This window comes from Oncorhynchus keta, unplaced genomic scaffold (assembly GCF_023373465.1).
Source record: "Oncorhynchus keta strain PuntledgeMale-10-30-2019 unplaced genomic scaffold, Oket_V2 Un_contig_15955_pilon_pilon, whole genome shotgun sequence".
Taxonomy (NCBI): domain Eukaryota; kingdom Metazoa; phylum Chordata; class Actinopteri; order Salmoniformes; family Salmonidae; genus Oncorhynchus; species Oncorhynchus keta.
The window spans coordinates 87,501-104,292 of record NW_026279620.1 but is presented as its reverse complement, the minus strand read 5'-3'; the positions used below and the strand labels follow the sequence as shown (position 1 = coordinate 104,292).

General features: G+C 45.7%; 1 protein-coding gene and 2 long non-coding RNA genes across 5 annotated transcripts in view; 1 reads left to right on the top strand and 2 right to left on the bottom strand.

Moving 5' to 3' along the window:
- Positions 1-3,377: 3,377 nt before the first annotated feature.
- LOC127919182 (uncharacterized) lies at positions 3,378-4,441 on the bottom strand. 3 transcript variants are annotated; one of them, XR_008102131.1, is made up of 3 exons: positions 4,389-4,441; positions 3,987-4,070; positions 3,378-3,946 (listed from the first exon to the last, which is right to left on the bottom strand). It is a non-coding gene; the product is annotated as an uncharacterized LOC127919182 (long non-coding RNA). The 3 variants fall into 3 exon arrangements; XR_008102133.1 differs by lacking the exon at positions 4,389-4,441 and adding an exon at positions 4,259-4,297; XR_008102132.1 differs by lacking the exon at positions 4,389-4,441 and adding an exon at positions 4,145-4,208.
- A 28-nt stretch (positions 4,442-4,469) lies between these two features.
- Positions 4,470-16,792, bottom strand: part of LOC127919180 (mitoferrin-2-like) — a 29,697-nt gene continuing 17,374 nt past the window's right edge. The window contains exon 4 of the mRNA XM_052502590.1: positions 4,470-8,336. Within this exon, the coding sequence (XP_052358550.1) occupies positions 7,753-8,336 (584 nt within the window). The 3' untranslated portion in view covers positions 4,470-7,752. The remainder of the gene's footprint in view (positions 8,337-16,792) is intronic.
- Positions 8,374-9,094, top strand: LOC127919181 (uncharacterized). The gene is made up of 3 exons (XR_008102130.1): positions 8,374-8,792; positions 8,901-8,994; positions 9,050-9,094. It is a non-coding gene; the product is annotated as an uncharacterized LOC127919181 (long non-coding RNA).

Genomic DNA, 16,792 nt, shown 5'->3' with positions numbered 1-16,792 from the left:
GTAGAGAAACTAACATAAAATTCTCCAGCAACAATTCTGGTGGGCATTCCTGCAGTCAGCATGCCAATTGAAACTGCACAGTGGCCTTTTATTGTCCCCAGCACAAGGTGCACCTGTGTAATGATCGTACTGAATAATCAGGTTATTGATATGCCACATCTGTCAGGTGGATGGATTATCTTAGCAAAGGAGAAATGCTCACTAACAGGGATGTAAACAAATTTGTGCACAAGATTAGAGAAATAAGCTCTTTGTGTGTATGGAACATTTCTGGGATCTTTTATTTCAGCTCATGAAACATAGTAACAAGACTTTACATGTTCCGTTTATATTTTTGTTCAGTGTATATAACACACACACAGAAAGTATTGAGACCCCTTGAATTTTTCCACATTTTGTTACATTACAGCCTTAATCTAAAATTGATTTAATTGTTTTTTCCCCTTCATCAGTCTACACACAATACCCCATAATGACACAGCAAAAACATCCTCCAGAAGTGACACTTGGCATTCAGGTCAAAGAGTTCAATCTTAGTTTCATCAGACCAGAGAATCTTGTTTCTCATGGTCAGAGTCCTTTAAGTGCCTTCTGGAAAACTCCAAGTGGGCTACTGAGGAGTGACTTCCATCTGGCCACTCTATAATAAAGGCCTGATTGGTGGAGTGCTGCAGAGAAGGTTGTCCTTCTGGAAGGTTCTCCCATCTCCAAAGATGAACTCTGGAGCTCTGTCAGAGTGACCATCGGGTTCTCGGTCACCTCCCTGACAAAGGCCCTCCTCCCCCAATTGCTCAGTTTGGCGGTGCGGCCAGCTCTAGGAAGAGTCTTGGTGGTTCAAATCTTCTTCCATTTAAGAATGATGGAGGCCACTGTTTTATATGTGACTCGACACAATCCTTTCTCGGAGCTCTGCTGGCAATTCCTTGGACCTGTCTTGGTTTTTGCTCTGACATACACTGTCAACTGTGGGACCTTATATAGACAGGTTTTTGCCTTTCCAAATCATGTCCAATCAATTGAATTTACCACAGATGGACTCCAGTCAAGTTTCAGAAACATCTCAAGGATGATGAATGGAAACAGGAGGCACCTGAGCTCAATTTCAAATCTCATAGCAAAGGGGCTGAATACTTATGTAAATAAGGTATTTGTTTTTTATTTTCAAAACATTTCTAAAATGTCTAAAAGCCTGTTTTCTCTTTGTCATTATGGGGTATTGTGTGTTGTTTGATGAGGAAAACGTGTATTTAATCAACTTTAGAGTAAGGCTGTATTCGAACATAATGTGGGAAAAGAGAACAGGTCTGAATACCTTCCGAATGCCCTGTATATAACCCTACATACAACTATGTTTGATTGTCAACCCAGCAGTGTGATTGGATTGCAGACATAACCTGCAGGCACAACGTTATGGTGTTTGCCCAGATAGAACGTTAAAAACTATTCTTTATTAAACATACTTAAAAAAACAACAACAATCTGACATCTCACATGTAAAGGACCACCTAAAGAGCAACTACGTCAATTAACTATTTCCTTACCAAAATGTCAGAACCTTATAGTCCTAAGGTCATGAAGTAAAGCATTGCTGTGTGTTTGGTTCAAATGAGAAACACCCTTTGAAAGAAAACCATCTGAGTAATGAACTGTTTGTTATGCTTCAGCCCTTTTCCATCAGGACTAACCAGCAGCTGGTTAAGTCTGGTCTGTTCTATGGCTTATGTTCAGACTCTGGCTTAGAGAGGCCTGGTCGCTGTCTCTGTTCAGCTTGTACACTCCTTGCCATTCCTGTCATTTGCCAAAGACAGGAGAGGCATGTTAGATAAAAAGACCTTGGTAAACACCTTAAGGGAAGTGCACAAAAATAAGGAGTATGACTAAATCATAAATCATTAAGTCTTTTTGCTTAGACCTACTTCACCAATGTTGTCCATCTAACAGGGTCGGGGTCAATTCCATTTCAATTCAGAAAGTGAAACAAATTCCAATTCCACATGTTCCATATTAAAGAGCTTTGAGCAGAACCGAAATGTCAGTGTATTTACTGAATTGACTGGAATTGAAATGGATTTGACCCCAACCCTGATATCCTAGTAATTTTATCCTAACCTAATGCAATGGATGATGTAAGCTAGGCCCCACATGCTATTGTAACACGGTATACCTCGGGCTGTCGTCCCTCTGGGTGCAACTCAGAACCAGTATGACAGTGGATAGCCTAAACATTCATCCTTCTCTGTGTATTTCCAGGAGATATTATTCTCGTGTAAAAGACACAAGTAACTGCCAAAATAAAGGAAACAATATTATGAAGTGTGTTAATAGGGCATTGGGCCACCATGAGCCATTAGAACATCTTCAGTGCGCCTTGGCATAGATTCTACAAGTGTAGGGGACGCGACAGTTCTTCCACCAGAAATACCATCATTTGGTGTTTTTTTGTTGGTGGTGGAAAATGCTGTCTCAGAATCTCTCATAAGTATTGAATTGGGTTGAGACCTGGTGAATGACACACACACACACACACACTTTAAATCACCTATGCTCCTTTGAGACCCCTCTTACAAATCACTAAAATCTCTTCTAGTCATGGCAGGCAAAATAATGGTCAACTGGGTAGTTTTCTACATGACCCTAGCCATGATGGGATGTTAATTGCTTAATTAACTCATTCACTTTCTCTCTCTCTCACGTACTTCAATGTTTCCTTTATTTTGGCAGTTACCTGTATATCTCAATAGCTGGATATCATAGGGGTGCTGATACAGCTGGCACACGCCATATTACCAAACTTAATTATGACGGATGTTATTTACACATTATCCACTTAAGGCTACGATGATGTGAGTTATTATCCGGTGTCCCAAATGACCCTACAGAGTGCACTACTTTTGACTAGAGCCCTATAGGCCCTGGTCTAAAGTAGTGCGCTAAATAGGGAATAGGGTGCAATTTGGGCTGCAGCCATTGTCTGTGTGTGTTTCATCTGCCACCAGCGGCATCACTGATGAAAAGGGTTTTCATCCCACATTAAAACACCACTGACACACAGTTTAAACTATGGACAGGGCTGTATAGGCTGGCTACAGCTGAGGTTATTCTTGAAAATATAGGCCTACGCACACGGGCAGACAGACAGATGACACACAGGGTTTGTGAGGAGGAGGGGTAGTGATGGAAGAGGGGTAAGGATTGAGGAGAGTTAGGGACGGGCAATACAAGCCACCTTGGTATACAATGTGCAGGGGCAATACTTTCTACGACAAAATAAAAAGTTACAGACTGCAGCTTTAAACATGCACTTTTCCAGTGTTTTACTGTTCAAATAAGACATTTCTTACAGAACATTTTCAGGAAAAAAGAGACAAGACACATGGTAATGGATAATTTGTCTCCAGCACGTGGGGGCAGCAGTCCCAAGAGAAGACCCTGCTTCTGCGTGGCGCTGCCCGTTAGCCACTATTTATTTACAATTCACAAAGTAATACAGGAAGAAGTTTCTCTTTCAATACAGATCAATCCTCTTCTCTAGCTTTTCCTCATTTTCATCACATCAAATTCACCCATCCCCAGTTCTTTCAGTCTTTGGTTTCCACTCCCAAACATGGCATACGGCAGGAAACACTCCTACATTCAGTTCTCTTTTCTCTCAGCAACTCCTTTAAAGGGGACGTTCAGTATTTTAGGAGCTAGCGGTGGCTAAAGTTGGCTGACGTTTGTAGTGGCTGTTTAAAAAGCCCTGAAGCATTGATAGGTTTCTTCTGGCCCATAGACTACTTTCAGGATGAGAAGCCATCTGACAAAGTTGTAAAATAGTGAACTTCCCCTTTAAGTTAATTGTTAACATATTCAAAACGTTGTTCGCTACTTGTGTATTCAGTATGTTGTAGTATGTTGTTTCTACCTATAGGTTCTATAGGGTGCCGTTCTGGGTGGCAGTTTCTACCTATAGGTTCTATAGTGCCGTTCTGGGTGGCAGTTTCTACTTATAGGTTCTATAGGGTGCCATTCTGGGTGGCAGTTTCTACCTATAGGTTCTATAGGGTGCCGTTCTGGGTGGCAGTTTCTACCTATATTCTAGGTTTCTGGAGTGGCAGTTTCTACCTATAGGTTCTATAGTGCCGTTCTGGGTGGCAGTTTCTACCTATAGGTTCTATAGGGTGCCGTTCTGGGTGGCAGTTTCTACCTATAGGTTCTATAGGGTGCCGGGTGGCAGTTTCTGGTTCTATAGGGTGCCATTCTGGGTGGCAGTTTCTACCTATAGGTTCTATAGGGTGCCGTTCTGGGTGGAAGTTGCTAGGTTCTATAGGTTTCTGGGTGGTAGTTTCTACCTATGGTTCTATAGGGGAGTTTCTATCTATAGGGTGCTTCTGGGTGGTAGTTTCTACCTATAGGTTCTATAGGGTGCCGTTCTGGGTGGTAGTTTCTACCTATAGGTTCTATCCAGTTGGTTAGTCTATTGAGGGGATATCCTGCCAAGTAATCGATTACAAGGATCCAAAATTCCCCTAACTTCCCAAAAATGCCAAGTTTTCCAACAGGTCATTGTTGGGGATTCAGGATGCCTTGCTTTCCCCCCTATTGATTACAGGAACATTCCTGGATAAACTGAGAATTTTGAAAAGTTCCCAGAATTTTTCAACCATAATAATGAAGGAACCTATATATTAAAATCTTCACTTATCAGGTCGGTTCCAGAACACTTGGCTGAAACTCTACTCCTCTACAGATAGAATGAGTTGATCTAGGATAAGAGTAGTCCTACTCACACGTGTTCTTCTCTGTGATAATATGGCTTAGAAATGAAGGGTCCAGCAGGACTTTGTATTTGTGCGTTTGACTCATGGCGGCTGATTCGAAGGCCGTGTGTACGTAGTAAATGTTGCTAAAAGTTACCATAGGATAAGTAACCACATGTGTATAAGTTACTATTTAAATGATTAGTTACCATAGGATAAGTAACTACATGTATGTAAGTTACTATTTAAATGATTAGTCACCACACATAACTGTAAATGACTATAAGTGCTAGAAAGTGGTGCGTGGTCAGAAGGTTCTGTCCCAAATGGCACCGTATTCCCTATATAGTGCGCTACTTTTGACCAGATCCATATGAGCCGTGATCAAAAGTAGTACACTATATAGGGGCCAAGATGCCATTTGGGACATTACACCCACTCGCAAGGGAAAGGTCTTCTGCTCCCTGTGGGTCCTGGCCAAAAGTAGTGCACTATATAGATGCCATTTGGGACACTACACAATCTCAAGGGAAAGACCTTCTGCTCCCTGTGGGTCCTGGCCAAAAGTAGTGCACTATAAAGGGGATAGGGTGCCATCTGAACCAAACCCCATAAATCTCAAGTCTGGTAGACTGGAGGTGTAGCACACCCTCCTACCATCCTCAAAGGTTCTGTCTCAAATGGCACATTATTCTCTATATGGTGTCCTAGCGCTTTGCACTCAGTGTTCTAGCGCTTTGCACTCAGTGTTTTAGCGCTTTGCACTCAGTGTTCTAGCGCTTTGCACTCAGTGTTCTAGCGCTTTGCACTCAGTGTTCTAGCGCTTTGCACTCAGTGTTCTAGCGCTTTGCACTCAGTGTTCTAGCGCTTTGCACTCAGTGTTCTAGCGCTTTGCACTCAGTGTTCTAGCGCTTTGCACTCAGTGTTCTAGCGCTTTGCACTCAGTGTTCTAGCGCTTTACACTCAGTGTTCTAGCGCTTTGCACTCAGTGTTCTAGCACTTTACACTCCTATTTGATTTATTTCTCTCTTCCTCATTCAGTCAGCCACATCCACACACAGTCAACTCCAATGGGTTAAGTTGAGCATTTCAAGTCAAAATACTCATATTCCTCAATGTCTACATACAGGCGGAGAAATACGTGAACACAATCCCAGTCACTATCTCAAAGATGGAAAAGGCAGTTATTGTTTTAAATAGCATTGCATGAAAGCATTTCTGGTGAATTTAATTCCCATTTCAGAATGCTAGACGTTAATGTAAATATAGCCCAGTGGTAGTCGTGACTATAGATATATCCTTAATGCTGAATCCACTGACTCCAGTCATCACACAATACAGAGGTCTTCACTTGGTCTACGTCCCCATGACCTCACCTTCCTCCCAAAGTGTGCCCTTGTTCACTTCCCTTCACTGGTTTGAAAGGAAATGACTGGTATAAGAAACACGGTGGAAACTAGCCCATTCCTCCACCAACCCAATACTATTAGATTAGTGGGAAGTAGTGAACGAGTGCACATTTGCAGGAGAAAGTAGATATTATTGGGGCTCTTTTAGATCTGTCCATAAAGTCAATGGAGGAGGGAGGTCGAGACTCAAAGCCCCCTAGTGGTTATAGTAGGGAAATGCAGAAACATAATTCTAATATATACAGTAACTGGACAGTTTATTAGGTACATCACCTCATTCACCAAAATGGATCGCTCCTACAGACAGTGAGTAACGTGGCTGTGGCTTGCTATATAAAGCAGGCAGACAGGCATTCAGTTACTGTTCCATTGAAAGTTAGAATGGGCAAAACGAGTGACCTAAGCGACGTTGAGCGTGGTATGATTGCTGGTGCCAGGTAGGCCAGATCCAGTATCTCAGAAACCTCTGCCCTCCTGGGCTTCACACCAGACAGTCTAGGGTTTACCGAGAATGGTGCGACAAACAAAACACGTCCAGTCAGTGGCAGTACCGCGGGCGAAAACAGCTCGTTGATGAGAGAGGTCAAAGGAGAGGGGCAAGAATGGTGCAAGGTAACAGGCAGGACACAAACAGACACATAACGGAGCAGTACTACAGTGGTGTGTAGAACATCATCTCAGACACACAACTTGTCGGTCCTTGTCACTGATGGGTTATTGCAGCAGACGACCACACCGGGTTCCACTCCTATCTAAAAACAACAGGAAGCAGCTCCAGTGGGCACACCATCACCAACACTGGACAATTTAGGAATGGAAAAACATCTCCTGGTCTGACAAATCCCGGTTCCTGTTGCGTCAAGCTGATGGTAGTCAGAATTTGGCGTATGCAGCACGAGTCCATGGACCCATCCTGCCTGGTGTCACCGGTACAGGCTGGTGGCGGTGGTGTACTGGTGTGGGGAATGTTTCCTGGCACACCTTAGGTCCCTAGATACCAATTGAGAAAATAACTTTTCCGACACCTTGTAGAATCCATGCCCCAAAGAATTCAGTCTGTTCTGGAGGCGAAGGGAGTCCGACCCGGTACTAGATGGGTGTACCAAATAAACTGGCCAGTGAGTGTATATTTGAATTAAAGTGCCATGTAAAGTATGTCTATAATAAACTATGTGAAAGATGGGGACTTGTTCTCTTATGTGAGAGGATAAGAGGAGGTCAGGTGTAGATGGGACACAGCTTTTGGCAACAAAAACAAAACTTCACTTTTGCTAACCCTTACACTTTTCCTAACCTTAACCTAATTCTCCTAAACTGCTACGACAATTCTCCTAACCTGCTGTGTAAGTTCTAAACCTGCTGTGTAAGGTGAATTTTTGACAAAAGCTGTATCTCTTCTAGTCAAAAATACTAGGGGGGGCTTTTATTTCCTGGGTAGTTTAGAAGGTCATAGGTCAAATGGTTAGAGGTGGGGTTACTGTGGGGTGGTTATAGAGTTAGATAGAGGGGGAACTTGGCCCAAAGATAGGAGCTGAGCCCTCTAGTACATATCTATGGGGGTGGGTTCCTTGGGGACATTTTGAATGAAGGTCTTCCCTCCCTCTCTACTTCTCTCCGTCTCGGTGGTGCAGCCTTCTCTCGTACTGGCGCTTGGTGATGATGTATTTGAAGAACTCGTAGACGGACCAGCTGATGGCGGTGGAGGGCATCTGATAGATGATCCTGGCCTGGACGCCCTTAAAGAACGCCGCCCCACCCCCCATCCTGTACACAGTCCGGAACGCCTCCCCTAACCCCGAGATGTGGCGCCCCCCAGTGGCAGACGCCGTCCCTACACTCGCTCCAACCCCCAGTGCTCCTGGGACCTCAGCATGGACCGCTAGGGCCTCCTGGGTGTTGAGGAGGGTCTTACAGACATCAAGCGGGGTGGTGGCGGCGGCAGCAATGGCCCCGGCAAGCGCCCCAGAGATGACGTGAGAGGAGGGGTTGTACTGTCTGTGGGGGTTGAGCAGCTCCTGGAGGTACTCGTAGGTCATGAAGTGAAGAGCCTGGAAGGGGACGTTCATGGTCAGCTGGGTGGTGTAGGAGCGGTAGAAGGCCCCGGGGCCCTCACGCCTCCAGATGGAGCCCACGCAGTCAGACACGCCGCGGTACGGGGAGTTGTACATCTGCATACGCTGCTTCACCACTGGAGGGGAGAGAGACGGTTTAGAAAGAAAAATAACAGATGTTGAAAACACACTGGAGCTTTTAAAATACACAACCAGACACAGAGCAAGGTCAGCCCAGAGGAAAAGGAAGGTCAGCCCAGAGGAAAAGGAAGGTCAGCCCAGAGGAAGAGGAAGGTCAGCCCAGAGGAAAAGGAAGGTCAGCCCAGAGGAAAAGGAAGAGGAAGTTCAGCCTGGAGGAAGAGGAAGGTCAGCCTGGAGGAAGAGGAAGGTCAGCCCAGAGGAAAAGGGAGCGGAGAGGAAGGTCAGCCTAGAGGAAAAGGGAGAGGAAGTTCAGCCTGGAGGAAGAGGAAGGTCAGCCTGGAGGAAGAGGAAGGTCAGCCTGGAGGAAAAGGGAGAGGAAGTTCAGCCTGGAGGAAGAGGAAGGTCAGCCTGGAGGAAGAGGAAGGTCAGCCTAGAGGAAAAGGGAGAGGAAGGTCAGCCTGGAGGAAGAGGAAGGTCAGCCTGGAGGAAGAGGAAGGTCAGCCTGGAGGAAGAGGAAGGTCAGCCTGGAGGAAGAAAGGTCAGCCTGGAGAGGAAGGAAGGTCAGCCTAGAGGAAAAGGGAGAGGAAGTTCAGCCTGGAGGAAGAGGAAGGTCAGCCTGGAGGAAGAGGAAGGTCAGCCTGGAGGAAGAGGAAGGTCAGCCTGGAGGAAAAGGAGAGGAAGGTCAGCCTAGAGGAAAAGGGAGAGGAAGGTCAGCCTGGAGGAAGAGGAAGGTCAGCCTGGAGGAAGAGGAAGGTCAGCCTGGAGGAAAAGGGAGAAGGGAAGGTCAGCCTGGAGGAAGGAAGGTCAGCCTGGAGGAAGAGGAAGGTCAGCCTAGAGGAAAAGGGAGAGGAAGGGCAGCCTAGAGGAAAAGGGAGAGGAAGGTCAGCCTGGAGGAAGAGGAAGGTCAGCCTAGAGGAAAAGGGAGAGGAAGGTCAGCCTGGAGGAAGAGGAAGGTCAGCCTAGAGGAAAAGGAAAGGTCAGCCTGGAGGAAGAGGAAGGTCAGCCTAGAGGAAAAGGGAGAGGAAGGTCAGCCTAGAGGAAAAGGGAGAGGAAGGTCAGCCTAGAGGAAAAGGGCCTAGAGGAAGGTCAGCCTAGAGGAAAAGGGAGGAAGGAAGGTCAGCCTAGAGGAAAAGTCAGGAGAGAAGGTCAGCCTAGAGGAAAAGGTCAGCCTAGAGGAAGGGGAAGGTCAGCCTAGAGGAAAAGGGAGGAAGGTCAGCCTAGAAGGTCAGGAGAAGGGAAGGTCAGCCTAGAGGAAAAGGGAGCGGAGAGGAAGGTCAGCCTAGAGGAAAAGGGAGAGGAAGGTCAGCCTAGAGGAAAAGGGAGAGGAAGGTCAGCCTAGAGGAAGGTCAGCCTAGAGGAAGGTCAGCCTAGAGGAAGGTCAGCCTAGAGGAAGGTCAGCCTAGAGGAAAAGGGAGAGGAAGGTCAGCCTAGAGGAAGGTCAGCCTAGAGGAAAAGGGAGAGGAAGAAAAAACAGGTAATGGCAGGACAGAGAAGAAAATAGTTGAAAGGAAAAGACTACCACATCTAGTCAAAACAGAGATATTAGGCTTTCAATGAGGGATACAGTTGGGACACACACCATCAAGGGATTCCCCATTGCAGCCAATCAGAATGAGATGAAACCAGTCTCTAAAAGAAACACTACTTAGGAAAGTAAAAGGAAATGGGGCTTATGGAATTCAGAACACCAGAAAGTTCAAAGCGTCCAATCCGTCCCTAGTGACCCAGCCGGTGGACCAATGGCACAGCTGGCTGGCACACCTGGTCCCGGTCAGGTTGCTATGGAAACACCAATCACCACGGCCACATGTGTGAGAGCCAACGGATGTTAATGCTATAGAGCTATACACTTGAGGGAGCAGAATGTAAACACACACCTGCAAACCGGTCGACTAATGACACTCACAGATGTGTGTTCCGATGCCCCTTTAGTTAGATGATGCTAACCCTCAACACTGATCTAAGGCCAGTTTTACTTTTCCTGCCCTCAAGGTCAAGGATAGGATATGACTCATGTAAGCTGATCCTGTATCTGTGCCTACTAGCAACTTCTACCCAGGTGCTGCTCCTAATGGCCACCTAATGGCCGTCCAGTCTCAGAGCTCCCCCTAGTGTCCTGTGGCAGTATATAAAGAGTTGTGCTATAAATATTCAGACAGAGAAGGGATTACTGTTCTATTAATGTATCAGGGAGTCTGACGCTGCAGATATCTACAGTGTGTATCAGGGAGTCTGACGCTGCAGATATCTACAGTGTGTATCAGGGAGTCTGACGCTGCAGATATCTACAGTGTGTATCAGGGAGTCTGACTCTGCAGATATCTACAGTGTGTATCAGGGAGTCTGACGCTGCAGATATCTACAGTGTGTATCAGGGAGTCTGAGCAGATATCTACAGTGTGTATCAGGGAGTCTGACGCTGCAGATATCTACAGTGTGTATCAGGGAGTCTGACGCTGCAGATATCTACAGTGTGTATCAGGGAGTCTGACGCTGCAGATATCTACAGTGTGTATCAGGGAGTCTGACGCTGCAGATATCTACAGTGTGTATCAGGGAGTCTGACGCTGCAGATATCTACAGTGTGTATCAGGGAGTCTGAGGCTGCAGATATCTACAGTGTGTATCAGGGAGTCTGACGCTGCAGATATCTACAGTGTGTATCAGGGAGTCTGACGCTGCAGATATCTACAGTGTGTATCAGGAGTCTGAGGCTGCAGATATCTACAGTGTGTATCAGGGAGTCTGACGCTGCAGATATCTACAGTGTGTACAGGGAGTCTGGCCTGCAGATATCTACAGTGTGTATCAGGGAGTCTGAGGCTACAGATATCCAGTGTGTTTATCCAATCAGATATCTACAGTGTGTAGAGTCTGAAACCAGATCATCTCAACATTTTGAAGTGTACAAAGTCTGAGGCTGCAAAGATATCTACAATGTGTGTATCAGAGTCTGGCTTGCAGAATCTACAGTGTTCAGAACACCTGCAGATATCTACAGTGTGTATCAGGAGTCTGACTATATCTACAGTGTGTATCAGGTGCTGACTGCAATATCTACAGTGTGTATCAGGGAGTCTGGCGCTGCAGATATCTACAGTGTGTATCAGGGAGTCTGACGCTGCAGATATCTACAGTGTGTATCAGGGAGTCTGAGGCTGCAGATATCTACAGTGTGTATCAGGGAGTGAGCTGCAGATATCTACAGTGTGTATCAGGGAGTCTGATGCAGATATCTACAGTGTATCAGAGTCTGACTTGCAGATATCTACAGTGTGTATCAGGGAGTCTGACGCTGCAGATATCTACAGTGTGTATCAGGAACAGATATCTACAGTGTGTATCAAGTCTGAGGCTGCAGATATCTACAGTGACAGGGAGTCACGCAGATATCTACAGTGATGGGAGTCTGACGCCTGCAGATATCTACAGTGTTAGATCTGATGCAGATATCTACAGTGTGTATCAGGGAGTCTGACTGCAGATATCTAAGGCCAGTTTTACTGACCTGCAGATATCTACAGTGTGTATCTCAGGTCTGAGGCTACAGATATCTACAGTGTGTATCAGGGAGTCTGAGCAGATATCTACAGTGTGTATCAGGGAGTGACGCTGCAGATATCTACAGTGTGTATCAGGGAGTCTGAGGCTGCAGATATCTACAGTGTGTATCAGGGAGTCTGAGGCTGCAGATATCTACAGTCTCAGAGTCTGAGGCTCCTGTGGCAGTCTGAGGCTGCAATATCTACAGTTGTATCAGGGAGTCTGATAGATATCTGCAGTTCAGACAGCTGCAGATATCTACAGTGTGTATCATCTACCTGTATCTACAGTTAATGTGCAGATATCACAGGGTATCAGGGAGTCTGACGCTGCAGATATCTACAGTGTGTATCAGGGAGTCTGACGCTGCAGATATCTACAGTGTGTATCAGGGAGTATCTAGATATCTACAGTGTGTATCAGGGAGTCTGAGGCTGCAGATATCTACAGTGTGTATCAGGGAGTCTGACGCTGCAGATATCTACAGTGTGTATCAGGGAGTCTGACGCTGCAGATATCTACAGTGTGTATCAGGAGTCTGACTCTGCAGATATCTACAGTGTATCAGGGAGTCTGAGGCTGCAGATATCTACAGTGTGTATCAGGGAGTCTGAGGCTGCAGATATCTACAGTGTGTATCAGGGAGTCTGAGGCTGCAGATATCTACAGTGTGTATCAGGGAGTCTGACGCTGCTACAGTGTGTATCAGGGAGTCTGATCAGATATCTACAGTGTGTATCAGGGAGTCTGACGCTGCAGATATCTACAGTGTGTATCAGGGAGTCTGACGCTGCAGATATCTACAGTGTGTATCAGGGAGTCTGACGCTGCAGATATCTACAGTGTGTATCAGGGAGTCTGACGCTGCAGATATCTACAGTGTGTATCAGGGAGTCTGACGCTGCAGATATCTACAGTGTGTATCAGGGAGTCTGACGCTGCAGATATCTACAGTGTGTATCAGGGAGTCTGAGGCTGCAGATATCTACAGTGTGTATCAGGGAGTCTGAGGCTGCAGATATCTACAGTGTGTATCAGGGAGGCACCAGAACATCACATCCGTTATTTATTAGGTCCTCAAATCAGCTTTCTGAATTACCTTTCTGAAGCACCAGAACATCACATTCATCAACATTTTGAAGATTGCTCCACAAATGAGGTGCAAAGAACTAAAAGCTGATCTACCTAACTGTGTAGAGACCACAGTAGTTCCCAGAGTTAACCATCCCTGAGACGGCGTGGTAACACATGTCTCACGTTTAGTGAAGACGTTCGGTGCAGCGGGACGTTTTGTAAAAGGGCTTTAGGAATGAATAAACATATCAATGGATCAACCTGCATGACATCAGCAGAATGCAGTGATGAGCACTGAAATGGTCCCCCATCATAAAACACAGTGCACTATGACCCGCGGTGCACTATGACCCGCGGTGCACTATGACCCGCGGTGCACTATGACCCACGGCACCTAACGGCTTGGCAGCTGCGTTCATACAGATGATGTCGCCGTAGTCTACGGACGATAGGAACGTCAACTGAACATTTAGCGAGAGGCAGGACCTATTTCTACAGAAGACCATTTTTAATTCTCAGCTTTTTACCAACTTATCAATATGCTTTTGAAAAAGCTTTTCATCTATCCAGAGATCTATCTATCCAGAGATCTATCTATCCAGAGATCTATCTATCCAGAGTTCTATCTAGATGAGTCTATCTATTCTAAACCAGTTACATCAGGCTGAGACCTATTGAGAGAAAGAGATCTATCTATCCAGAGATTATCACAGAATCATCTACAGAGATTCTATTTCTAAAGAGATCTATCTATCCAGAGATCTATAATCTAGATTTTTACCAACTTATCAATAGAGCTTTATGAAAAGAGATCTATCAATCCATCTATCAGCAGAGATCTATCTATCCAGAGATCTATCTATCCAGAGATCTATCTATCCAGAGATCTATCTATCCAGAGATCTATCTATCCAGAGATCTATCTATCAGAGATCTATCTATCCAGAGATCTATCTATCCAGAGATCTATCTATCCAGACGCCCAGATATTTGTAAGCAGGGACACAATCAATATGGACGCCATCCAAAATACATGCTTAAGTCAGAGCTATTTTTACATGTGCTCCAGAGAACAACATGTGCTTAGTTTGACCTGCATTCAATGCTAATTTCAGGTCAGTAAAGTTTCTGTTATACAATGAAGGCAGACTGTAGTTCAGATGCCTGGTCAATGTAGGGAATAATCGCATAAACAACTATTACCGGCATACAAGTGCAGGTTACAATGTTTTTTACAGTCACCTCGATACTGTTAATGTAAACAGTACAAAGTACAGTACCCAGAATCCACCCCTGCGGGACACCTTTTGTAATATCCAGGAAACCTGATACACATTGAGTTCTATCTGTGAAGTCATTTTTAAACCAGTTACATGCAGGCTGGTCCAGACCAATTGAGGAAAGACACAGAATTGGCAGTGATGATCAACAGTATCGGAAGCCTTTGAAAGGTCAATGAAGAGGGCAACACAATGTTGCCTTTTAGCCATAGTTAACCACACCAAGGAGAGATGCAGCAGAGACAGTGCCTTTTAGCCATAGTTAACCACACCAAGGAGAGATGCAGCAGAGACAGTGCCTTTTAGCCATAGTTAACCACACCAAGGAGAGATGCAGCAGAGACAGTGCCTTTTAGCCATAGTTAACCACACCAAGGAGAGATGCAGCAGAGACAGTGCCTTTTAGCCATAGTTAACCACATCAAGGAGAGATGCAGCAGAGACAGTGCCTTTTAGCCATAGTTAACCACACCAAGGAGAGATGCAGCAGAGACAGTGCCTTTTAGCCATAGTTAACCACACCAAGGAGAGATGCAGCAGAGACAGTGCCTTTTAGCCATAGTTAACCACACCAAGGAGAGATGCAGCAGAGACAGTGCCTTTTAGCCATAGTTAACCACACCAAGGAGAGATGCAGCAGAGACAGTGCCTTTTAGCCATAGTTAACCACACCAAGGAGAGATGCAGCAGAGACAGTGCCTTTTAGCCATAGTTAACCACACCAAGGAGAGATGCAGCAGAGACAGTGCCTTTTAGCCATAGTTAACCACATCAAGGAGAGATGCAGCAGAGACAGTGCCTTTTAGCCATAGTTAACCACATAAGGGAGAGATGCAGCAGAGACAGTGCCTTTTAGCCATAGTTAACCACACCAAGGAGAGATGCAGCAGAGACAGTGCCTTTTAGCCATAGTTAACCACACCAAGGAGAGATGCAGCAGAGACAGTGCCTTTTAGCCATAGTTAACCACATCAAGGAGAGATGCAGCAGAGACAGTGCCTTTTAGCCATAGTTAACCACATAAGGGAGAGATGCAGCAGAGACAGTGCCTTTTAGCCATAGTTAACCACATAAGGGAGAGATGCAGCAGAGACAGTGCCTTTTAGCCATAGTTAACCACATCAAGGAGAGATGCAGCAGAGACAGTGCCTTTTAGCCATAGTTAACCACACCAAGGAGAGATGCAGCAGAGACAGTGCCTTTTAGCCATAGTTAACCACACCAAGGAGAGATGCAGCAGAGACAGTGCCTTTTAGCCATAGTTAACCACATCAAGGAGAGATGCAGCAGAGACAGTGCCTTTTAGCCATAGTTAACCACACCAAGGAGAGATGCAGCAGAGACAGTGCCTTTTAGCCATAGTTAACCACATCAAGGAGAGATGCAGCAGAGACAGTGCCTTTTAGCCATAGTTAACCACACCAAGGAGAGATGCAGCAGAGACAGTGCCTTTTAGCCATAGTTAACCACATCAAGGAGAGATGCAGCAGAGACAGTGCCTTTTAGCCATAGTTAACCACACCAAGGAGAGATGCAGCAGAGACAGTGCCTTTTAGCCATAGTTAACCACACCAAGGAGAGATGCAGCAGAGACAGTGCCTTTTAGCCATAGTTAACCACATCAAGGAGAGATGCAGCAGAGACAGTGCCTTTTAGCCATAGTTAACCACACCAAGGAGAGATGCAGCAGAGACAGTGCCTTTTAGCCATAGTTAACCACACCAAGGAGAGATGCAGCAGAGACAGTGCCTTTTAGCCATAGTTAACCACACCAAGGAGAGATGCAGCAGAGACAGTGCCTTTTAGCCATAGTTAACCACACCAAGGAGAGATGCAGCAGAGACAGTGCCTTTTAGCCATAGTTAACCACACCAAGGAGAGATGCAGCAGAGACAGTGCCTTTTAGCCATAGTTAACCACACCAAGGAGAGATGCAGCAGAGACAGTGCCTTTTAGCCATAGTTAACCACACCAAGGAGAGATGCAGCAGAGACAGTGCCTTTTAGCCATAGTTAACCACACCAAGGAGAGATGCAGCAGAGACAGTGCCTTTTAGCCATAGTTAACCACACCAGGAGAGATGCAGCAGAGACAGTGCCTTTTAGCCATAGTTAACCACACCAAGGAGAGATGCAGCAGAGACAGTGCCTTTTAGCCATAGTTAACCACACCAAGGAGAGATGCAGCAGAGACAGTGCCTTTTAGCCATAGTTAACCACACCAAGGAGAGATGCAGCAGAGACAGTGCCTTTTAGCCATAGTTAACCACACCAAGGAGAGATGCAGCAGAGACAGTGCCTTTTAGCCATAGTTAACCACACCAAGGAGAGATGCAGCAGAGACAGTGCCTTTTAGCCATAGTTAACCACATCAAGGAGAGATGCAGCAGAGACAGTGCCTTTTAGCCATAGTTAACCACACCAAGGAGAGATGCAGCAGAGACAGTGCCTTTTAGCCATAGTTAACCACACCAAGGAGAGATGCAGCAGAGACAGTGCCTTTTAGCCATAGTTAACCACATAAGGGAGAGATGCAGCAGAGACAGTGCCTTTTAG